General features: G+C 42.2%; 1 protein-coding gene across 2 annotated transcripts in view; it reads left to right on the top strand.

The window, feature by feature from the left end:
- LOC129817724 (pleckstrin homology domain-containing family G member 3) overlaps positions 1 to 26010 on the top strand; it is a 126411-nt gene that overhangs the window by 8835 nt on the left and 91566 nt on the right. For both annotated transcript variants that reach the window (XM_055873231.1, XM_055873230.1), the window contains exon 2: positions 12846 to 12913. In XM_055873231.1, coding sequence (XP_055729206.1) covers positions 12865 to 12913 — 49 coding nt within the window. In that variant the 5' untranslated portion in view covers positions 12846 to 12864. The remainder of the gene's footprint in view (positions 1 to 12845; positions 12914 to 26010) is intronic.

Below are 26010 nucleotides of genomic sequence, written 5' to 3'. Positions count from 1 at the left end.
TCATAAACATTAGTTTTGTGGTTTACAAATACAAGTTAAATGTCTTTCCATCAAATTTTTACCTCTTCTGATCATTTTGTTCACCATTTTTTTTTTTTTACCCAACATGGCAAATGTGCCCACTCTGGTTTTGGTACATGGGCTGTAGCCAACAGCTCGCAGATACAGTGTGGGTAGGCTACAGTACCTACATGATGAAATGATTATGGACAAAATAGCAAGGTCATTTTTATTTGTCAAACAGCAGCCAAGCATCGATCATCATGTCACCAGAATAAGACCCTGGATATTTATTGGAAAGGAGAATCAAGCTCATCACCGTGCACTTTCACCACCCTGTGAAGTTCATAACTTATTTCATCTGTAGCCTAATAAACTGCATGGTTTCCTGAGTCGTAATGGGAGGACCCCACATGTCACCGTGTGACTCCCAAGTTTATTTTGATATGATGGTTATTATATCAATATTTGCAAATGGTGTTTCCACCGCCATCATTTGAGAAACAAAATGATATCCCACCTTGTCTAACGTATTTCGTTTTGCCTACATTTGGAAAGTTTACAAACAAATTTGAGGTTTCCATCAGGCCTTGTTGTGACTTAAAAAAAAAAAATTATCGGACATATACTTTACTTGCATAAAAAGGTTGGAAACCTGGTTAGTGTGTGAAAATGTAAACACGTTTGAAATAATAACGAAAGACCATTCCATTAAAAATATATATATTATTCTCCCTGGGCAAACTGGCAAATCTATTCCAGCTTAATGTGTGATGGTCCATATTCCATATATAGCCTATCAACTGACATCTTTCCCAGTAGGGGAATGTGTCACTCCCAGAGTCCTCTAGGGCCTCATTGGAGTGGAGTTTTAGGGATGAATCCTCACATTTCCTCTCACAGGAAGTCTCTGAAACTGAGGGGGCGGATTCACCACATGGGCCTATTTTTAGTACATTTCTAACACTTGTGGGGATTACCTCCTACCCAGAAAAATGGTCCCACTCATTATTTTATTTAACCTTTATTTAACTAGGCAAGTCAGTTAAGAACACATTCTTATTTTACAATGACTGCTTACCCCGGCCTAACCATGGGACTTCCAATCACGGCCGGTTGTGATACAGCCTGGAGTCGAACCAGGGTCTGTAGTGACACCTCTAGCACTTAGATGCAGTTCCTTAGACCGCTGTGCCACTTGGGAGACCTTTAGATAAGCTTCTGGAATTTGACGAGCGTGTATGACAGTTTGAGTGAAAAAAGTGAGTCTTCCCATTTTGTCTGCTGGCCCTTATCTGAAGGGATGACTGGAAGCCCTACAGTAAGGGTTCTTATAGTCTACAGCGTTTCTAGTGTAGTGACATCATACACATTTTGTGAACTAGAGATGCCACCGAGCGTAGCGTGTAAGGCAATGCGTTTGAAAGTGTGTCTCAAGAAATCTGCAACGCAATGGGTGGTACAACTCATAATAATGCTGCTTTCTGACATCACAGTTCTCTAAAACAGGGTCTCCCAAACTCTGTCCTGGGGCCCTCCCTGGGTGTACATTTTTATGTTGTTGCCCTAGCTTTACACAGCTGATTCAAATAACCAACTCTTCATCAAGCTTTGATTATTTGAGTCAGTTGTTTAGTGCTAGGGCAAAAACCAAAATGTCCACCCAGGGTTTGGGAAACCCTGCTCTAAAACATATGTAATGCATAGAGTACACCACATTTACCCAAAACTTCAGCTGTTTGAAACAAGTTTAGGTTTTTGAGTATTGAGGCACATGGACATGCTAAATGTATTAGCTGTAGCTCTTGCATGTGTCATTACAGCTAATGATTGCTATCCTCGCTCTTTCTTATGGGGCTTTCACACCAAATATTTGTCTTTTTTAGTTGTTTTCCACTTAGTTGGTTAGTTTGGACTTAACAATGTACTGTGGTTCGCTCAAAGTGTGGTCTGATTCCATTTGCACCATGGTGCGGTTCAAAGCAGGTGAGAAATATTATTGATTGTTTGACTGCGAGCGTTTGATGAAATGCACACAGTAGCCTTCCTTAACTTAATATCTCTGAAACATTTGGTCAGTAGCAGCACATTTGAGGCATCTGATGCAGATTAGGGGAGAGGGCGCTATAACCAACCAGGGAAATAGGTTACTGAATCTAGCCTGTTCACTAGCGGTTACAACAGCTATGGTTTTCTCCCGCATGTTGGAAGACCAAAACTAATGATGTTTGGGACACAAGTTATTCTTCTTGATAATCATAGAATGGATTTAGCATGAGACATTTTCCTCCAATAAAACAACTGACTTGAACACATGGTTGTCTTGGCATTTGAGTTCATTTGGCAACAAGAAAGCAACCGGACCAGCCAAAATATATACAATGTAGCGAATAATCAAGGTTATTTGAACTATAGCTCAGAACTGTGTGAAAACGCCCTTAGAGTCTAACTTGCATCCATGAGGGTCATTGCCAGAGTGGTCCTCATTATTAGTACCCATTTCAAAGACTCATTGAATGGGTTGTAGACCCTACAACCAGTTATGTTGTCAGGATTCAGGAAGTGAGCCAGTCAGCATGTTTTGTTGAAGCTCTTCGGCTCTGCCACTGCTACCTTCTTTTCTTGCTGTGTCCTCCTTCTCTTCCCATCCCTGTCCCCTCTGGCTTGTTTTGATTGGACTAAACCGTCAACATTTTGCCTTTGCCTCAGTTGGAGTTGAGACGTTCCTATAAGAATGTTTAGGGTGTATGAGAATTGTAAACATTTTATTTAACCTTTTATTTAACTAGGCAAGTCAGTTAAGAACAAATTGTTATTTACAATGAAGGCCTACACCGGCCAAGTCCGGACGACGCTGGCCAATTGTGCGCCGCCCTATGGGACTCCCAATCACAGCCAGATGTGTCTGAGGGGTCAACTCTGTCAGTCCCCCCAAATGTCATCAGTTGATCCTGCCTAAGTTGAACCATGAGGTTTCCTCTTCAGGCTAGCGTAAAGACCAATGCTGATATACTTAAGCAATAAGGCCCGAGGGTGTGTGGTATATGGCCAATATACATTTGGAGGAAACATGGCATCATCCCTATGGTGGTGGCAGCATCATGCTATGTGGGGATGTTTTTCAGCGTCAAGGATTGAGGGAACGATGAACGGAGCAAAGTACAAAACTCCTTGAAGAAAACATGCTCAGGACCTGGGGATAATGTTTACCTTCCAACAGGACAATGACCCTAAGCACACAGCCAAGACAACGCAGGAGTGGCTTCGGGACAAGTCTCTGAATGTCCTTGAGTGGCCCAACCAGACGCCGGACTTGAACCCAATCGAACATCTCTGGAGAGACCTGAAAATAGCCGTACAGCATCGCTCCCAATCCAACCTGACAGAGCTTGAGAGGATCTACATAGAAAAATGGGAGAAACTCTCCAAATCAGGTGTGACAAGCTTGTAGTGTCATACCCAAGAAGACTCGAGGCTGTAATCGCTGCCAAAGCTGCTTCAAAGTACTGATTAAAACTTCTTAGGGATCAAACCCCGTTAACGGGATCGATTTGACAACATCCGGTGAAATGGCAGAGTGCCAAAATCAAATTAAATTATTAGAAAAATTCAATACAATCACAATTGCAATACACCAAATTAAAGCTTAACTTCTTGTTAATCCAGACACCGTGTCAGATTTCAAAAAGGCTTTACGGCGAAAGCAAACCATGCTATTATCTGAGGACAGCACCCCATCAAACAAACACATGACAATCATGTTTCAACCCGCCAGACGTGACACTCACAAATAACGATATAATTCATGCCTTACCTTTTGAAGAGCTTCTTCTGTTGGCACTCCAATATGTCCCATAAACATCACAAATGGTCCTTTTGTTCGATAAGTTCTGTCGTTATATCTCAAATGTCCATTTATTTGGCGCGTTTGATTCAGAAAAACACTGGTTCCAACTCGCCCGACATGACTACACATCATCTAATGAGTTACCTGTAAACTTTGTTCAAACATTTCAAACAACTTTCCTCATCCAACTTGAGGTATTTTTTTACGTAAATAATCGATACAATTTAAGACGGGATAAACTGCGTTCAATAGCGGACAAAATGAAAGTGGAGCGAGCTTCAGGTCGCACGCCTCAACCACAACAGTACACTTGGCTATCCACTCAGATAGGAAATGGCTACTTTATTTCTCAAAGGAAAAACATCAACCAATTTCTAAAGACTGTTGCCACCAAGTGGAAGCGATAGAAACTGCAAGCATATTTCTATTAAAACGGGCTTGCCATAGAAAACAGATTGCCCTAAAAAAAAAAAAAAAAAATCCCTGGATGGATTGGGCTCGGGGTTTCGCCTGCCAAATCAGTTCTGTTATACTCAGACATTATTCAAACAGTTTTAGAAACTTCAGAGTGTTTTCTATCCAAATCTACTAATAATATGCATATCCTAGCTTCTGGGCCTGAGTAGCCGGCAATTTACTTTTCATCCGAATGTGAAAATACCGCCCCCTAGCCCAAAGAAGTTAAAGGGTTTGAATACTTACGTAAATTTAATTTGCAAACATTTCTATACCTGTTTTTGCGTTGTCATTATGGGGTATAGTGATGTCGTTATGGGGTATTGTGTCTAGGTTGATGAGGAAAAGAAACAATTGAATCCATTTTAGAGTAAGGCTGTAACGTAACAAAATGTGTAAAGTCAAGCGGTCTGAATACTTTCCGAATGTACTGTAAACTGAAAAATATAAACCCAACATGTAGTGTTGGTCCCATATTTCATGAGCGGAAATAAAGTATCCCAGAAATGTTTCATATGCACAAAAAGCTTATTTCTCTCAAATTTTGTTCACAAATCTGTTTACATCCCTGTTAGTGAGCATTTCCCCTTTGCCAAGGTAACCCATCCATCTGACAGGTGTGGCATATCAAGAAGCTTATGAAACATGATCATTACACAGGTGCACCTTGCGCTGGGGACAATAAAAGGCCACACTAAAATGTGCAGTTGTCATACAACACAATGCCAAAAATGTCTCAAGTTTTGAGGGAGCGTGCAATTGGCATGCTGACTGCAGGAATGTCCACTAGAGCTGTTGCCAGATAATTTCATGTTAATTTCTCTACCATAAACCGCCTCACGTCGTTTTAGAGAATTTGGCAGTACTGCAACCGGCCTTAAAACCGCAGACCACTTTTAACTACGCCAGCCCAGGACCTCCACATCCAGCTTCTTCACCAGCGGGATATTCTGGAACCAGCCACCTGGACAGCTGATGAAACTGAGGAGTATTTCTGTCTGTAATAAAGCCCTTTTTGTGGGGGGAAAAACTCATTCTGATTGGCAGGGCCTGGCTCCCCAGTGGGTGGGCAAGTGAAATCCATAGCTTTGGGCTTAATTAATTTATTGTCTTGTTTGAACTGTAACTCAGAAAAATCGTTGAAATTGTTGCATTTATATATTTGTTCAGTATAATTGTTTTGTGCTTATTGCACATTTATAAAACACAGACTAGACAGCTGGCTGAAATGCTGCTAGTGCCAGAATGAATGTTCATTGATACTACTGTTTTAGTAGTGTCGGATCTGCATGCAATTTGAGAAGCTGAGCCATAAAACAGGGTATCATTATAAAAGTTAACTTCTCTATTACAGTAAAATAATGTCTCCACGTGTTTTGGTGTCCATATGACCGATTCTGTTGGACCAAACTGCAAATAGCGAGTTGAAGCCGCTTGACAGAGGGGAAGAAGTGATCTCTCATCTTTGTTGTGAGTAGCAGGGGCTTGTGTGTGTGTGTGTGTGTGTGTGTGTGTGTGTGTGTGAATGGGAAGGTGCACACGTCTCAGAAGGAGACTAGACCAAAAAGACAACATGAAAACGAGCGGACATAAACGCTACTAAAAATGACAAAATATGGAATTTGGAATATCGCGCTAAAACATTCATTTAATTAATCAAATTCATTCGATATATCGCCCAGCCTTAATTCCAACCTCTTGGTCGTACATACACGTAACTGCCAAAATAAAGGAAACACCAACATTAATTGGCATAGATTCTTCTGGTGTCTGAAACTCTATTTCCATGAGAAATTCCATAATTTGCTGTTTTGTTGATGGTAGTGGAAACCCCTTGTCGGCCGCCGCTCCAGAATCTCCCTTAAGTATTCAATTGTGTTGAGCCATGGTATATGGTTTACATAGTTTTTCATGCTCATCAAACCATTCAGTGGCCACTCATGCCCTGTGGATGGGGGCATTGTCATGCTATTGGGGCATAGCCATAGCAGCCAAAATAATGGCCAGGATAATGACATGCCCAACATTTTTATACATGATCCTAAGCATGATTGGATTTTAAATGTTTAATTAACTGAGGAACCTCACCTGTGTGGAAGCACCTGCTTTCAATATACGTTGTATCCCTTATTTACTCAAGTGTTTCCTTTATTTGGGCAGTTACCTGTATATCTACTGCTGACATTGAGGTGTTAATAGAAGGAGTTTGACTCCTCTAACATGTATCTAGGAATCCATGCAAACCCCCTTTTTTGAATACCATTTGTTAAGCCTTCTCCCTCACTGGTCATACTAGCTTCTATAACAGGCTCAGGCCCTGAGGCGCAGGCCAAGGATGTGCACTCGGAACAAAGCAGATCTTGATTCTCCCCCCCCCAAGTGCCCCCACTTTGTTGTTCTCGCCAGAGAAGAAATGAGAGATTGTCAGGGGATTAATGCAGGACTTGACCTAAAGCCTGGCCCATAGTTTTGATTAGGGATGGACGGTTGTAGATATGTCAACAGGTTAGTGGACTTGATTGGGTGAAGCTATCACACCCCGGCCCTTTTATTGCACCCCACAAATCAGTCCCCAGTGGACATCTAACGATGCGTTGCCGGGAACCCAGGCTACTATCCCAGGATGTTCCTCAACTTTTGAACCTTGTGTTCTACAGGTAACTACCAAAATAAAGGAAACACCAGCATAGTGTATTTTTAATAGTGCGTTGGGCCACCACGAGCCGCCAGAACAGCTGCAATGCACCTTGGCATAGATTCTACAAGTCACTGGAAATTTATTGGAGGGATGCGACACCATTCTTCCACAAATGTTTTTGTTGATCGTGGTGGAAAACACTCATGCGCTGCTCCAGAATCTCCCAGAAGTGTTAATTTGGGTTGAGATCTGGTGACTGACACACACACACACACACACACTTTAAACCCCCTATGCTTTTTTGTATCTCCTCTTTCAAAGTCACTGATCTCTACTTTTAGCCATGGTAGACAAAACAATGGCCAGAATAATGACATTCCCAGCATTTGTATACATGACCCTAAGCATGATGGGATGTTAATAGTTTAACTCAGGAACCACACCTGTGTGGAAGCACCTGCTTTCAATATTCTTTGTTTCCCTCATTTACTCACAAGTTTGCTTTATTTTGGCAGTTACCTGTGTGCTTGAGCTTCGATACTCACTCACAGTGAAATTGAATTTACAGAGTATTGAATTTACAGAGTGATGGTTGAAAGCCCTGAGGCTTATGGGAAAATTGCACGTCTAGTTGTATTCCTTCAGCTGTTTGTTCTGAGTGGAACACACTGCTGTTACAGAGCTGCTTCATTGTGTTTTCTCAGGCACACTCCACATAACCATGTGTTAAAGGTATAGTAACAAAAAAAAGTCTTAAAAAATTGGGATGAACATTAGGTTTGTCGATGACAGGTAGCCTAGCGGTTAGAGCGTTGGGCCAGTAACCGAAAGGTTGCTTGTTTGAATTCATGAGCTGACAAGGTGAAACATCTGTCGATTGCTCCAAGGTCACTGTCAATAATGGCTGATCCCTGGCCGTGATCCCAGGGGGAATTGGGTTATGCAGAAAACACATTTCCATTTCACTCCCGTAAAGGTTACCAACTTGTACATGCAGTAAAACAGGACACATATAAGCACCCCCTATTTGAAATGGTTGATTTTAATAGGCTTCAATACCAAGCTCCAAATAAATAATTCTGTTTACCAAAGTTGTGAGATCTCTTTTCTGGCTGGATGTTGCTTTTGGTCAGTGAGGCCCCTCAGGAAATCAACAGGTGCATAAACCAATGTGGTATCGCTATAGGGGAGATGGGTTTTTGGTATATTTTCCCAGTCAAAATATACACGAATAACATTGGCCTCCAGACATGGTGTGAAAGCACAGGAGGTTGGTGGCATCTTAATTGGGGAGAACGGGCTTGTGGTAATGACTGGAGCGGAATCCCATCTATTATGAGCCTTTCTCCCCTCTGTAGCCTCCTGTGTGTGAAAGAGGCATGGCTTGAGCTTGAGACTTGACCCAGTTCAAGAACGTTAGAGGGCATTTGTTCTACTGGGATACAGAATCTAGTCACCTGACTATACTAGTCATAAGTGTGTCTAAAGTTAGCGGTAGATGCTCAGGTTTGACCTCGTGATTTCTGATTACTTCTAGCAAAACACTGTTGCTATAAATGGGAAGAAAATAATGAGTTAATCTGACTAGACATATTCCATCGTTCATCCATCGTAATGTTTTTGAGACATTTGACTGTTGCAGCCAGGGTCTTTTTTAGTCTGACTCATTTGTAATCACACACGTTTACAATATCATACTCAATTATTTAGTTGCTCAATTATGTTGATGTGTTGTTCATGTTTTCTGATTATTTAAATACTTTCTGTGGAGACAATCACTCACTACTGCAATTCATTATTGAGGGCAGTGACTGAGTAAGGACATCTACCGGCTGTAACTGAAATTACAGTTTCACACAACCCTTATTCAACCAAACCCACTAACCAAGATCCCAATACACTTCCGTGTATTGAAAATGTTCTAGTACTTTTCATTACTAGGCAATTGAGTTCCGTTTTTGTTTTTGAGTGAATGAATCCAAACATTGATTTTTTTTCAACACAAGAAAAAGTTACTTTTTAACTACTCATATTGTCAGAAATAATTCCAATCCACAATAAATAAATAAATTCTTATAAACAAAATACAGGTCATTTAGTTTTCAGTCCGTTTAAAAAAAAAAAAAATCAACGTTGAGACTGTTCAGGAGTAATGTACTTTTTGGAATAATTTACTAGAACTGGGCGACATGAACAAATCCATATCACTATAAATTGACTGAATTATCATAACGATAAAATGAACGATACGTTTATAACATTAATGTGCACCAGTTACTTTTTATATTACACTTAAAACTACTACTTTGAATATTGCGGCTACTATTGTTTCATTTCAAACTTCACATTCTTCTAGCAAACGCTGCTGAGTCAGTTGGGCTCACGTAAGGTGTGGAATCTTTCTTGCCACCATCATGCCATCTTCTCAGTTTGTTTTCATTACGCATCAATGACATCACATTGACTCTCAAATTGTCCAAATGTTGAAACAAGCAACAAACAGTTTTTTTTATCAGGAATCATTCTAAGCAGAAGAACAGCCAGGTTTCCCCTCCGGGGTTGAGCTCAGCCAATGTGTTTCTCGTGCCAGCAGAACTCATGATTGTGGAATGGCATGATATGCCTTACTTGAGTGGGGATGGTTGAGAACCCTGAGGATTATGGGATAATTGTACGTCTAGTTGTTGTATTCCTTCAGCTGTTTGTTCGGAGTGGGCACACTGCTGTTACAGAGCTGCTTCATCATGTTTTCTCAGGCACCATCCACATAACCATGTGTTTAAAGGATAGTAAAAAAATATATAATTGACGTTTTAGCGTATTTATTAATATTTTTTAAATAACCATCTAACACATACAAATATTTCGGATCATTTGAAGCCCTAAGTATGTCGACGGCAGGAAGCCTAGCGGTTAGAACGCTGCGCTAGTAACTAAGAGGTTACAAGGTGAAACATCTGTCGCCTTAAAGGTAATTGCTCCATGGTCGCCGTCAATAATGGCTGATCCCTGGCTGTGACACCACTCTTTGAGGATGTGCAAAAAACACATTTCCATTTCACACCTCACACTCGTACAGGTTTTTAAATGGCTTAATTCATCCCCCCCATTAATCTACACACACTAACCCATAATGACAAAAGCAATGTTTTTGAGACATTTGACTGTTGCAGCTATGGTATAATTAAGTAATAAGGCCTGGGGGGGTGTGGTGTATATGTCCAATATACCACAGCTAAGGGCTGTTCATATCCACGACGCAATGCGGAGTGCGTGGACACAGCCCTTAGCCGTGGTATATTAGCCATATACCACAAATCCCGAGGTGCCTTATTGCGATTATATAAACTGGTTACCAATGTAATTAGAGCAGAATATATATATATTTTTTGTCATACCTGTGGTGTACGGTCTGATATACCACAGCTGTCAGCCAATCAGCATCCAGGGCTCGAACCACCCAGTTTCTAATTAGTTTTTTACTCATTTGTATTCACACACATTTACAATATCATACCCAATTATTTAGTTGCTCAATTATGTTGCGTTCATGTTTTCTGACTATTTAAATGCCTTTATTCAACCACAACATTACAGCTTCACAGAAGCCCTTATTCAACCAAAACCAATAGAGCTTTACAAGCCCTCATTCAACCAAAACCAATAGAGCTTTACAAGCCCTCATTCAACCAAAACCAATAGAGCTTTACAAGCCCTCATTCAACCAAAACCAATAGAGCTTTACAAGCCCTCATTCAACCAAAACCAATAGAGCTTTACAAGACCTCATTCAACCAAAACCAATAGAGCTTTACAAGACCTCATTCAACCAAAACCAATAGAGCTTTACAAGCCCTCATTCAACCAAAACCACTAACCAAGATCCCAGGATGTGCATTGAAAATGTTATGTTATGTTTGAATGAATAGGCATTTGAGTTCCATTTTGTTTCACATATGACTTTTCTTTTGTTTTTTACTTCATGAATTCAAACAGATTTTTAGCACAATACTTTTTTGTTGTTGTAAATACTCATATTGTCTGAAATTGTTAGTCCACAATTCTTATAAACAAAATACAATTTCCCTGTCCTTTTTCAATGTTGAAATATTGTTCAGACTTCCTGAGCAATATACTTTTTGTCAATGCTTGACTTGTGCAGGAGCTCACCGGCGCGGAGTACCGGCACCTCAAATGTTCTGCTTCAGCTCCTGTTCCTCTTATGGAATATTAGCTCCAGTTTAGTGGAGCTCCTGAACCTAAATATAAACAGCCCTGGCACCCAACATGAGTACTGGCACCTATTTCAGTCCAAGTCAAGCACTGCTTTCTGTAACAATTTACTTTAATGGTTTAGTGCTGTTCAGAGTTGTCTGAGGCGAGAGCAAGCAGAACGTGTTTTAAAGGTGTGATAAGTAAATATATCTGCCCACTATAATTGCCTTGGCTGCACCGCAAGCATAACAGATGAATAGGCTGCCTGCAGACCCACCTTACACAAGGGCAACGGTGCTTTGAGCTCACTGAGGGCCTGACTGCGTCAATCCACTGTGCCCTCAACCTTTTAAATGACTGTGAAGGGAGGAGTGAGGACATTTGGATTAGAGAAGTAGCTGTGTCAGTGCCCCTAATTTATTGCTTTCTTGCCCTGTGGAGTTAGTCCTAAGTTAGTCCTGTGTGTGGAAAATGTAGTGGTTTGCCAAACTTGCACAGTGTGAATAGAGCTGTGGACTGAGACAACCACCCAGACAGACAAAGCCAGAAGTCATGGACAATACCTTACAAGAAGCTTCTTTCTACTGTGTGGTCTGTCACACCACGGAAGATGGGACTGTTAGAAAAATAAACTTTAGTTTGTGGTTGGAAAGCCTGGTTATTAGTGGCATGAAGTAACAGCTTAAAGACCCTTGAAGATGTGAGATGGATTCACTTCTTGGATTCTATTGAATGCTCCCTAAAGTTGTAAGTAGTCTGGTGGACAGTCAAGACGTAGGAAGAACCATAAAGACATTGGTGGAATCTGTTTTCTCAGACCACTTGAAGAGGCACATTGGACCACAGTAATTATATACTGACTATTTAATATGTACTAATTAGGTTGGCAAACACCTTTTGTGTCCAAGGAAAGTTTGGCCTGCCGTGGCCCGTGGGATCCACATTTTTGGTTTATTTTAGGATTTGTTTTAAATGGGAGTCAATTTATATATTATATTGCTGAGCGGGCATTCTTTGCCAAGTTACAAATCATTAGAGCTATTTTATAAACTTTTAAAAGTTTGTGCAATAAAAATAACTTTGCGGCAGCTTGAGGCAATTATTAACAGGAGTTTGAACTTATTTTCTTTCTAATACATGCTGAGGTTAAGTTGAATTTGTCCTGCTGTGTTCAGCAGGGTTAGGAGTTAGGGGAGCTGTTAAACCGGCTCACTGAAACACCTGCATGATTTGCAATGTTGAGTGGCGATGATATATCCAAGTTCTGTCTAGAGTTCTCCATAAATCAGTCTAGGTACGATTTTTCTTTGTCTGTTAAAAATGTCCAGCTGGAAAAACATGATATCTCAGTTTCTAGTGCTTTTCCAGGCCACAGCAGCTAAGATAACACCTACACCGCAAAAAAGCACATTTTGTTTCAAATGACAACTGACGACTTTCCCACACATAATTACCTTAGTGAGCAGAGCTGTACTTCCTCTTTTGGAGGAAAGGAGGATTATGGCATTTCCTGTAATGGTGCGTTGTGGGATTGATGAGCTGTCAAGACTGTGGTCAGCAGCTGTGCACAGCAGTAGTATGTCACAAGATGGGTGATTTTTAACTGTGGTCCTCTAGTCTCTTGACAGGGGGATCTGACGAGGGCTTCCATTCTCTGTCCTAATCCTGCATCATCATGTGTTCTTGCAGTTCCCGAGGCCGCAGTGCCATGCCAGAGGGATCTCTCAACGCCACCTATGAAGTCCCAATGGGTGAAGGTAAGACAGCTCACTGTTCTGCTTCTTAAAGATATAATAATTTTACAGATATACGAAGACTATACTGGGATGTTTGTGATTCCTCAAAACTGGTTACCACATTTTCTGGGAGACGCATCAAGTGAGAATTTCTAAAATGAGTTGTCGACAGGGAAATATATTTGCTGTAGAGGCCCTAGCCAGCAGTTTCTTTTTCATACTGCGTCTACTTGTCTCGTCCTGCTAAAAATATAGGCCGTTTATTGAGGGGACCTTCATTGAATCACAAATCTCCCAGAGAGGTTAGTGTATGAATTATACTATTACAATACTCTTGTTCAACCAAGCACATTTGCTTGCAAATGTGAAAGCCCAAGTTTACTGTCCGGTTTAAAGCAATGATGGAATATTGAAGAGCTTAGAATCTTCCGCTGAACTGTGCATTCTGAGTGTCTTCTTCTTCGTCTGCCTCCTGACATTTTGGTTCCTGGCCTCCAAATAGATGCCGGCCATTTACCAGGAAGCTAGGGAGACTATTTTCTCTCCCACACTTTCTTCTTGAATGTTCTTTTTGAAGTTAATCTGTTCTGTTCATGCAGGCCGTGTCCTTCAAAGAATAGAGAAACCCGCACTCTGCTCTTGCTCATACCACTTGTTTTAATTCAAAATGAAACAAGCTAGACCAGTGTGCTGCTTTTGTCTTTTCTATGACGCTATTGCATTATTCCCACGCACCTGCAACAATAAGCACTTTTCCCATCTATCTAAGTAATTAAATGGCACCCTATTTTGAATATTGTGCACTACCTTTGACCAGGACCCATAGGGAATAGGGTGCCCTTTGGGATACAACCAGAGTTGTGGCAGGTTGAATAGGAAACTTCAAGGAGAAGGGTAGGGAATCTGAATCCTTATGAAGTGTCCAGTACAACAGTGGTGATTGTGTGGTGTCTGCACTGTCTACTTCCATTCTTCTCTCTCTCTCTCTGGTGCTGTGTGGCAGTGGAGGGAACCGGCTCAATCATTAGTCACATAAATCCTTTTCCAGGGTCTGAGTTTCTCACAATGGTGTTCTTTCTGTGCCCTGGTCCCATGCACTATAAAGGAATCTGGTTAGATTTAAACATTTTAAAGCACAGAATATTATATATTTTTGTTATTACAACTGTTATTACAACATCATTGGCTTTAGACAACACAGATTTTGTGTTCCCTGGATTGGATGAGGCCATGAACAAAGTGGGGAACTTTTGTGGCTGCAGTTCTTGTATTTTTACATGTTCGGTAAAAAAAAAAGGGGGGGGGGGGTTGCCTGTTTTAACAGATGTGAAGGATTGGCGTTAGGGTCTCGTGTCTGTTTATCATCTGACTTTACTACGGCACTCCTCAAAGTTGTAAGTCTTAGTGGAGTTCATCTTAACTCAGTCGGACAAACCACTATACAGTCACACCTGTATTCTACCCCCCCCCCCCCCCCCCCCCCCCCCCACACACACACACACATGGTACATTCCCAGAGATAATTTATCATAGTTGGGTTGTATCCAGATTTACATATCGTCATACCGTCCTTCTCTCATACCGGGATATACGGTATTACCAGTTTAGTACACAAGGGGCTGCCAACAAATGCAAAAAAGCCCATTGGGCATGTATTACCAGAGTAATAGTGAATTTCAATGGAGGCTGCTAACTAAACCAAAACCAAAATAAGCTAATTGCAAAGACAGGCAATCCAGCTCATAAAGTTAAACATATACAGTGTTTTGGGAATGTATTCAGACCCCAATAACTTTAACCACATTTTGTTACGTTACAGCCTTATTCTAAAATTGATTAAATAGTTTTCCCCCCTCATCAATCTACAAACAATACCTATAATGATGAAGCAAAAACAGTTTTTTAAATATTTGCTTATTTATTTAAAAAAAAAAACTATCACATTTACACAAGTATTCAGACCCTTTACTCAGTACTTTGTTGAAACACCTTTGGCAGCGATTACAGCATTGAGTCTTCTTGGGCATGACGTTACAAGCTTGGCACACCCGTATTTCGTGAGTTAATCCCATTATTCTCTGCAGATCCTCTCAAGCTCTGTCAGGTTGGATGGGGAGCGTTGCTGCACAGCTATTTTCAGGTCTCTCCAGAGATGTTCGATCGGGTTCAAGTCCGGGCTCTGGCTGGGCCACTCAAGGACATTCAGAGACTTGTCCCGAAGTCACTCCTGTGTTGTCTTGGCTGTGTGCTTAGGGTCGTAGTCCTGTTTGGAAGGTTAACATTCATCCCAGTCTGAGGTCCTGAGCGCTCTGGAGCAGGTTTTTATCAAGGATCTCTCTGTACTTTGATCTGTTCATCTTTACCTCGATCCTGACTAGTCGCCCCGTGCTGCCACCACCATGCTTCACTGTAGGGATAGTGCCAGGTTTCTTCCAGACTAGAGGTCGACCGATTAATCAGAATGGCCGATTAATTAGGGCTGATTTCAAGTTTTCATAACAATCGGAAATCGGTATTTTTGGACACCGATTTGGCCGTTTTTAAAAATTAATTTCTATTTATTTTTACACCTTTATTTAACTAGGCAAGTCAGTTAAGAACACATTCTTATTTTCAATGTCGGCCTAGGAACGGTGGGTTAACTGCCTTGTTCAGGGGCAGAACGACAGATTTTTACCTTGTTAGCTCGGGGATTCAAGCTTGCACTCTTACGGTTAACTTGTCCAACGCTCTAACCACCTGCCTCTCATTGCACTCCACGAGGAGCCTGCCTGTTACCCAAATGCAGTAAGAAGCCAAGGTAAGTTGCTAGCTAGCATTTAAACTTATCTTATAAAAAACAATCAATCATAATCACTAGTTAACTACACATGGTTGATGATATTACTAGTTTATCTAGCGTGTCCTGCGTTGCATATAATCGATGCGGTGCGCATTCGCGGAAAAGGACTCGTTGCTCCAACGTGTACCTAACCATAAACATCAATGCCTTTCTTAAAATCAATACAGAAGTATATATTTTTAACCTGCATATTTAGTTAATATTGCCTGCTAACATGAATTTCTTTTAACTAGGGAAATTGTGTCACTTCGCTTGCAACAGAGTCAGGGTATATGCAGCAGTTTGGGCCGCCTGGCTCATTGCGAACTGTGTGAAGAGTATTTCTTAACAAAGACAGTCAACTTCGCCAAACGGGGGACGATTTAACAAAAGCGCATTTGAGAAAAAAGCACAAGCTTTGCACGAATGTACCTAACCATAAACATCAATGCCTTTCTTAAAATCAATACACAGAAGTATATATTTTTAAACCTGCATATTTAGCTAAAAGAAATCCAGGTTAGCAGGCAATATTAACCAGGTGAAATTGTGTCACTTCTCTTGCGTTCATTGCACGTAGAGTCAGGGTATATTAAACAGTTTGGGCCGCCTGACTCGTTGCGAACTAATTTGCCAGAATTTTACGTAATTATGACATAACATTGAAGGTTGTGCAATGTAACAGGAATATTTAGACTTGTGGATGCCACCCGTTAGATAAAATACGGAACGGTTTTTCACTGAAAGAATAAGCGTTTTGTTTTCGAGATGATAGTTTCCGGATTCGACCATATTAATGACCTATGGCTCGCATTTCTGTGTGTTATTATGTTATAATTAACTCTTTGATTTGATAGAGCAGTCTGACTGAGCGATGGTAGGCACCCGCATGCTTTTAAGCATTCATTCAAACAGCACTGCGCTGTTTATGAGTTCAAGCCTATCAACTCCCGAGATTAGGCTGGTGTAACCGATGTGAAATGGCTAGCTAGTTAGCGGGGTGCGCGCTAATAGCGTTTCAAACGTCACTCGCTCTGTCATGGCTGTCTTCCTCTTCTTCATCTGAAGAGGTGTAGCAAGGATCGGACCAATACGCAGCGTGGTAGGTGTCCATGTTTTAACAGGGAAAACTGAACATGAACACAAATACAAAAACAATTAACGTGAACAAACCGAAACAGTCCCGTGTGGCACAAACACTGACACAGGAAACAATCACCCACAAAATACCCAAAGAACATGGCTGCCTAAATATGGTTCCCAATCAGAGACAACGATAAACACCTGCCTCTAATTGAGAATCAATCTAGGCAACCATAGACTTACATAAACACCTAGAATAAACACAACCCCATAAATCTACAAAAAAAACCTAGACAGTACAAACACCCTAGACGAGACAAAAACACACAAACCACCCTCGTCACACCCTGACCTAACCAAAATAATAAAGAGAACAAAGGTAACTAAGGCCAGGGCGTGACACGCTCTGAGACTTGGCGTAGTTGTTCCCCTTGCTCTGCAAAGGCCGCGGCTTTTGTGGAGCGATGGGTAACGTTGCTTCAAGGGTGGCTGTTGTCGATGTGTACCTGGTTCGAGCCCAGGTAGGAGTGAGGAGAGGGACGGAAAGCTATACTGTTTCACTGGAAATACTAAAGTGCCAAAAGAACATCCAATAGTCAAAGGTATATGAAATACAAATAGTTTAGAGAGAAATAGTCCTATAATTCCGATATCAAAACTAGAAAGTGTCCAGATCAAAAAACAGTGTCAGTAGAGAAAGAACAAAATAATATACAAGAACCATATCAATAACCATATCAGAGATCCTGGTGATAGATGAGGTAGTTATACGCGTACAATCAGGGATAAAGTGGCTGAACAGCACGGGGAAAATAGTAGCATCAACCTGTGTGTGTGTGTGTTAGGAAAAAGTCATGTGAATGTGCACAGAGTCACTGCAGATAGATCGGATGATGTAATGAACTGGTCCGTTTGCCCCACCCTTGAACAACGGAATCTATATGCAGAGAGCCTGTCTCGGTCCTGCCCTTGACTTTGGTGAGGGGCATGTGATGTCCATGGACTCTGTCGCAAAACTCCCTGATCTTCTCAAAGATGATACGTTTGTCTAGCTGTGTCCAGTCCAGGTGGTGCTTGTACAGGCTGACCATCTATGGGAGGAAGGATGTCAGCAGTGTGCAGCAGCTGAAACCTGGTCTTGATTGAGTCCCAACGCTTCTTGGCGACAACAACACCAGGCTCCAGAGCATCGACGCTGTAAAACACGAAAATAGTCCCCAAAAAATGTAAGACATTTACAACCTTGCATAACATCAATTCACCTCCCAAGGTTAGATAATGATAACTTTATACAATTAAAATGATATTCACCTGAAGTGCTGGTACTGCTTGATATGTGGCAGCGGCCTGAAATACGGAGTCAGGTGTTGTTGCCAGCCATATCTTTCCACCAGCACCGTGCCATCCTCCAATCCAACCAGCTGCGGGATGTTGACCCCTGTCAGTGTTGTCCTTCACCACACCTGGAATCTCTGACAGTGTTCACTCTGGTCTGTCTGAAGCGCTGCTTGATGAGGCCGTAGCACCAGTCGGGGGCAAACTTGGTGTGGCCTGTGATCATGAAGGGACGGTCCAGACTGATGGAGCTTGTGCATGGTCTGCCAGGCACAATACCAGAGGACAATGTTTTATAACTAACCCAAGATAGACCTCAGGCTGTCATTTTCAATGGGACCAAATTAGTCCTAGTGGGCAGAACAAGCAAGGTGGGCAGAGCCAAGCACGAGCTAGTGAGATTCTATTGGAGCGTTCAAGCATACATTTGCGTATTTCTGTTAGGGATGTCGGCCAAAATCCATCTCATTCCGTCTTCTCCGGACACTGGGCTTCCTCTCATTACCATATTTGGTAGTGAGTGGAAACGCCAAGCGGTGGCTTGACATTTTATACATCCGCTGAAATATCGGTCATTGTTCTATCTGTGGTGGTGACGTGTGACATACGCCTAGCTTCCTGAAACGGCTCGCAAATAGCGTTGCACTTCTGTTGTGATCTGATGAAAATGTAGCTATTTTCTGACAAATGTGTTGCACTAATGTATTTTCTGTGAAGGAAAACTATAGTTGCACGTCCCTGATCACTCTATTGAGGCAAAAAAACACTGACTTTCAAAATAAAACACAACCTCTGTCAATACACAGCTGGACTCACCTGCTCCCGATTTCTCCTGTTTTCTCCTGCTATTATTTACAAACAAACACGTGACTAGCTCAACTGTTCCTGGGAACTACGGTGAGCTTTATAATGTGACAGGTGAAATTAAGAACGCAATCTGCTTTATCTCCTAACTCATTTCACAAGTTGGCTGCAGGGATTTGTTTAAAAAGTAGCTACAAATAGTAAAATGTATTGAAAAACTTCAAAGAAATAGTTTCAACAGTATTGGAAGAGCATCCTGTGGCTATTTTCCAAATACCCAGTATACTGAATATTCGGTATACCTCCCAAGCCTAATTTTTAGACACCAGCTGGTGTCTTTCTCCTCCTTCATTGAGAACATGTTATTTGTCAGCATGAGGCCTAATGTTATTTTTCCCGACCGGTGGGACTACATGTAGTTTGCTGATCTTTACAAGTTCTAAAATGATTGCCATCAGTGAAGCTTGTCTTCCGTACTTCTGTTTTTTGTAGCTTAGAATATTTGTGAAAAGTGCAGCACTCTGAACTGTTGCTGGGCCAGTAACCCGAAAGGTTGCTGGATCGAATCCCTGAGCTGACAAGGTAAAAATCTGTCATTTTTGCCCCTGAGCAAGGCAGTTAACCCACTGTTCCCCGGGCGCTGAAGACGTGGATGTCGATTTGAAGGGAATCCTCCGCATCTCTCTGATTCAGAGGGGTTGGGTTAAATGTAGAAGACACATTTCAGTTGAATGCATTCAGTTGTACAACTGACTAGGTATCCCCCTTTCACTTTTCCTTTCCTAACACAGCCTAGTGACCGGTTGTCTGCTTTACAGAGAGAGCCTAGTGACCTGTCCTGTTGTCTGCTTTACAGAGAGCCTAGTGACCTGTCCTGTTGTCTGCTTTACAGAGAGCCTAGTGATCTGTCCTGTTGTCTGCTTTACAGAGAGAGCCTAGTGACCTGTCCTGTTGTCTGCTTTACAGAGAGAGCCTAGTGACCTGTCCTGTTGTCTGCTTTACAGAGAGAGCCTAGTGACCTGTCCTGTTGTCTGCTTTACAGAGAGAGCCTAGTGACCTGTCCTGTTGTCTGCTTTACAGAGAGAGCCTAGTGACCTGTCCTGTTGTCTGCTTTACAGAGAGAGCCTAGTGACCTGTCCTGTTGTCTGCTTTACAGAGAGAGCCTAGTGACCTGTCCTGTTGTCTGCTTTACAGAGAGAGCCTAGTGATCTGTCCTATTGTCTGCTTTACAGAGAGAGCCTAGTGACCTGTCCTGTTGTCTGCTTTACAGAGAGAGCCTAGTGATCTGTCCTGTTGTCTGCTTTACAGAGAGAGCCTAGTGATCTGTCCTGTTGTCTGCTTTACAGAGAGAGCCTAGTGATCTGTCCTGTTGTCTGCTTTACAGAGAGAGCCTAGTGATCTGTCCTGTTGTCTGCTTTACAGAGAGAGCCTAGTGATCTGTCCTGTTGTCTGCTTTACAGAGAGAGCCTAGTGATCTGTCCTGTTGTCTGCTTTACAGAGAGAGCCTAGTGATCTGTCCTGTTGTCTGCTTTACAGAGAGAGCCTAGTGACCTGTGCTGTTGTCTGCTTTACAGAGAGAGCCTAGTGATCTGTCCTATTGTCTGCTTTACAGAGAGCCTAGTGACCTGTCCTGTTTTTAATGCAGAGGTATGGGCATTGTAATGGTTCCTAGCTGAAGACAGACGGACAGGGAGTCTGGAACACTGGAATGCTTCTAGTTCTGTCACCACATACACTTAGCTGAAAGGTGAAGAGAGGTGAGCTCATACTTTTAGATTAAAAAAAAAAGTGAAATACAATAACATCTTTGTAGGGAGATTGTACAGAACAGTGCTCCAACTACAGAATATTCTCATTGGCTCACCTCCAGGCCTGAAGAGCATGTTCTGATGAGATTATTGTCTGGAAGTGAATTTATGACATCCATTTAAGGTTGTGTGTTATTATTCATGTCGGTGGAACGTCTGCATGAATGATAGTTGGTGCCTTGAGGCTGGTTTACACTCTTAATCTCTACCTCTTAGTGTTGGTAATTGCAGAGAGAGACCTAATGCAGAGGGCCAGTATGAATGTCATTTGTATTCTAGTATTTCTCCTGTAAAATCTGTTTTATTATAAGTCTGTGATTGTCTGCTCAGCACTCAGTGTGTTTAATAACTAGGTTAACTCTTTGGCTGCATAATGTTGTACACTATAAAGACATTTGCCACTGGTAGTGACTCTGCAGCCTGTGAATCCCCCAGGAGTCTGTACATCCTGAGTGCATGCTGTTCCCCTCTCTTTGTGTGACTTGCTGCCTTACATTTGTATATATAGTGTATGTGGATACCTTCAAATTAGTGGATTCGGCTATTTCAGCCACACCCATTGCTGACAGGCGTATAAAATTGGGCATGCAGCCATGCAATCTCCATAGACAAACATTGTGTTGTGCTTCAGCTATGCCGGATTAAGTGATATGACAGGCTATTCTATAAAATAATTTCTCTGTAATTAATATTACCTGATTTAAGCTAATCAGGTAAATGTAATTAACTAGAAAGTCGGGGCACCACGAAATAATGTTTATAGAGCTGTTATCTTCCGAATAAACTCTTAAAGACCTAGTAATCTTTTACATCAGTAGCAGTCAATATTTAATCGTCATTTTATTTAGTCTCATCTGAAAGTTGTAAATTCTTGGTTATCTTCACGAACCCTGGCTAACAAGTTGAATCAGCAATACAAAAAGTTGGTTCAATTATTTATTTACTAAATACCTAAAAAATCACACAGAATGGATCATACATTGATTACAAATTATGTCATAAAGAAAACGTCCCTGGTGGACGGAGCCGACATGATGGCTGGTTACACAAAGGAAAGGGGGTTGGGTTTGAGTGAAAGAGCGGGAAGACTGAGGAACAAAGGGAGAAGCTATGCTATCATAAATACAGTATCTTATGCTTATTCTAAATTACCGCCCATTTGAAAAAGGAAAATGCAATAAATATTTACTCTGAGCTGCGCTTCGGTAAATTATCGTAGATCATAGGCTGGGTTGTCCAGCATGGATCTCTGGTCCTCTGAAGACTGTCTAGTGGTGAACTGGAGCGTGGTAGAATTGATACTCTGTCCGTCCTCTCCTAGCCCACGTTTAGCGGGCGGAGGGGGTAGCACTTCTTTAGTGAATAAGAGTTCAATGTTCATACCAAGTTGCCATACTTTAAGCTCATGCTATATTCTGGCTGGTGTAGTTGAAATTCATCCTTCCGGCTTGTAGGTTGTCACCTCCACATTGAAATTCGATGCCAATTGCATTAGGTTCTTGCTGACGTTGTTTTAGTACTGTAGGTGGTCTTTGTCCTTTCAACGTGGGGACTGCCAGTCCGCACGTCCTTGGAACAGGTTATTATCTGAGCCCTTTTAACGTAGGACTGTCGCCCTAAAGTCCTCGGAACAGAAAGTTACATTTTCGTCAAGGGGCTTATATTGGATTGGGAGAGAGGGCTGTGTTTCATAGTTTACACCCAGTGTCTGTTCACATGGGCGGGGCCTCTGAGTGAGCAGAGTGGTGTTCTTCTGACAAACCGTTCTCATTAAGAAGCTAAAATTACATTTAATATTTTCACAAATAGTTTTATATTTAAACATTTTAAATTGCACAACAATTCCATGTGAATCTGATAACTAGAATGTGTCGACTTTCCAAGATTAGAGTTTGTCCTCCTGTCATTAGTAATAATGTCTCAGACAACAACTGATCTGAGATCATACTCATTAAGTACCAACGCATATTTTCAACTTGTTGGATTACCGAAATATGGTTCCGATTCCCCATCTTTTGATGTCACCAGACTCTCCATGTTAACAAAGGGATTTTCAATAGTCACATCGGTAGAGTAGAGAGAGGAAAAAGGGGAAAGGTATTTTTGGGGGTCATAACTTCCCCATCAAGCCAACGTCGTGACAATTGGCAGTAGAATGGCCTTACCGAAGAGCTCAGTGACTTTCAACGTGGCACCGTCAGGATGCCATCTTTCCAACAAGTCAGTTCATAAAATGTCTGCCCTGCTAGAGCTGCCCAGGTCAACTGTAAGCGCTAATGTGAAGTGTAAACATCTAGGAGCAACAATGTCTCAGCTGCGAAGTGGTAGGCCACACAAGCTCGCGGAATGGGACCGCTGAGTGATGAAATGCGTAGCGCATAAAAAAACGGCTGTCCTCTGCAAAACTCACTACCGAGTTCCAAACTCTCTCTGGAAGTAATGTCAGCACAAGAACTGTTCGTCGGAAGCTTCATGAAATGGGTTTCCATGGCCGAGCAGTCGCACACAAGCCTAAGATCATAATGCTCAATGCCAAGCATCGGCTGGAGTGGTGTAAAGCTCGCCGCCCTTGGACTCTGGAGCAGTGGAAACACGTTCTCTGGAGTGATGTATCATGCTTAACCATCTGGAAGTTCAATGGTCGAATCTGGGTTTAGCTGATGCCAGAAGAACACTACATGCCCGAATGCATATTTTCAACTGTAAAGTTTGGTGGAGAAGGAATAATGGTCTGGGGCTGTTTTTCATGGTTCTGGCTAGGCTCCTTAGTTCCAGTGAAGGGACATCTTAATGCTACAGCATAAAATGATATTCTAGACAATTCTGTGCTTCCAACTTTGCGGCAACAGTTTGGGGAAGGCCCTTTCCTGTTCAGTATGACATTGCCCGTGTGTACAAAGCAAGATCCATACAGAAATGGTTTGTCGAGCTCGGTGTGGAAGTACTTGACTGGCCTGCACAGAGCCCTGACCTCAACCCCATCGAAAACCTTTGGGATGTATTGGACCGCCGACTGCGAGCCAGACCTAATCGCTCAACATCAGTGCCCTACCTCACTAATACTCTTATGGCTGAATGTAAGCAAGTCCCAGAAGCAATGATCCAAAATCTAGTGGAAAGCTTTCCCAGAGGAGTGGAGGCTGTTATGGCCGCAAAGTGGGGGGATCAACTCCATATTAATGTTCGACGAGAAGATGTCCACATACTTTCGGGTATGTGTGCGGTGCGTGCGTGCACTCATGCACACGGAGTATACAAAACATTAAGAACACCTGCCCTTTCCAATACGGACTGACCAGGTGAAACCAGGTGAAAGCTATGATCCCTTATTGATGTCACTTGTTAGATCCACTTCAATCAGTGTAGATTAAGGGGAGGGGACAGGTTCAAGGATTTTTAAGCCTTGAGACATGGATTGTGTATGTTTGCCATTGAGGGTAAATGGGCAAGACAAATATTTAATTGCCTTTGAACGGGGTATGGTAGTAGGTGCCAGGCGCACTGGTTTGTGTCAAGAACTGCAACGCTGCTGGGTTTCCCCACAGTTTCCCGTGTGTATCAAGAATGGTCCATCGCCCAAAGGACGTCCTGCCAACTTGACACAACTGTGGGATAGAATTAGAGTCAACTTGGGCCAGCATCCCTGTGGAACGCTTTCAACACCTTGTAGAGTCCATTCCCTGACGAATTGAGGCTGTTCTGAAGGCAAGAGGTTGTTGTGCGACTCAATATTAGGAAGGTGTTCTTAATGTTTTGTACACTCAGTGTATGTATTTATATTCCGGACTATGACTTTGCTCATTCTGATATTTCTTAATTTCTTTATTTTTTTACTTTTTGGATTATAGGCGTATTGCTAGGTATTATTGCTGCACTGTTGGAGCTAGAAACACAAGCTTTTCACTGCACCTGCGATAACACCGACAAATCTGTGTACACGACCAATAAGCTTTGATTTGGTTTCAATGGGCTTCTTCAGTAAATAAATGTCTGAATAAAATGCCTTGCAGGAACATAGAACAGCATTGATGGGAAGTTAAAAATACTGATTTGCTTATTTTAAATTTGCTTCACTTCATTAAAGAGGTGCATGAATTGTTGCCAGTAGACATTTTCAATACCCTGAAAGTAGGCCTAGGTTGATGACTAGGCACCCAGGTTCATGACTAGGCACCCAGGTTCATGACTAGGCACCCAGGTTCATGACTAGGCACCCAGGTTCATGACTAGGCCCCCAGGTTGATGACTAGGCCCCCAGGTTGAGTTTCCCTCAGTTAAGACTTAAGGCTCCAACTGTCGAATTGTCTGTCAGCAGTGAAGGTGCGAAAATGACATAAGCTCAGTCCAAGGTCTCCTCTTGACATTGGAATTTGGTTAGATAAATGGCATTAACAGAATTATTAATGCACAGTATGTTTGAGAACATTTTGTTGGCTGGTTAAATGCCTGCTCCGGGAATGTTTTCTCAGCACATTTGAAAGGAGCTTAAAGATCAGCTCCTTTTACCTAGAGTGTTTTGGTGACATTATGCCAGACGTTGCATTTTCATCTGAAATGGAGCTGATTAGCTAGCCCACTATAACCACTCTACAGAATTCAGACAGCTTAACCAATGCAGGGTAAAGCAGAATGTGTGAAAATGCCACAGAAGAGACGGAGATAAGTCTTCCCCTCACTGACACTGAATGTTGGCCTGAATTATGACAAAATACCCTTAAAACTAGACCAATTTCCCTACACTGTGTTTCACTCTTTTGATCAATTTGGCAGTCTTGGTTACTGTGTTAACCTGCTTTGTATGATAGTCCCAGTGTGTTGCAGTGGGTTGCCTCTGATAACATGGAGTGAAGACTGAATTCTGGTTCTCCATCCATCTCATAGCATCACCTGGCCCATGAGACGCAGGGAGGAGGGCATTCCGCAGATACCTCCTCTCATAGCATCACCTGGCCCATGAGACGCAGGGAGGAGGGCATTCCGCAGATACCTCCTCTCATAGCATCACCTGGCCCATGAGACGCAGGGAGGAGGGCATTCCGCAGATACCTCCTCTCATAGCATCACCTGGCCCATGAGACGCAGGGAGGAGGGCATTCCGCAGATACCTCCTCAGGCCGAGGGATGATTTGTTTGAGCGGTAGTCCAGCACGATGCCTGTCAGACTGCTTTGTTTCATTACACAAACCCAGCAAGCGTCTTCCAAGCAATCATCAACTCATCGCCAAGGTTTCCAAAGAGTGGGTGGGTGGTCAGGATAGTATCGAGGA

Source organism: Salvelinus fontinalis, chromosome 20 (genome assembly GCF_029448725.1).
Source record: "Salvelinus fontinalis isolate EN_2023a chromosome 20, ASM2944872v1, whole genome shotgun sequence".
Classification (NCBI taxonomy): domain Eukaryota; kingdom Metazoa; phylum Chordata; class Actinopteri; order Salmoniformes; family Salmonidae; genus Salvelinus; species Salvelinus fontinalis.
This window is presented reverse-complemented; position numbering and strand designations above follow the sequence as displayed.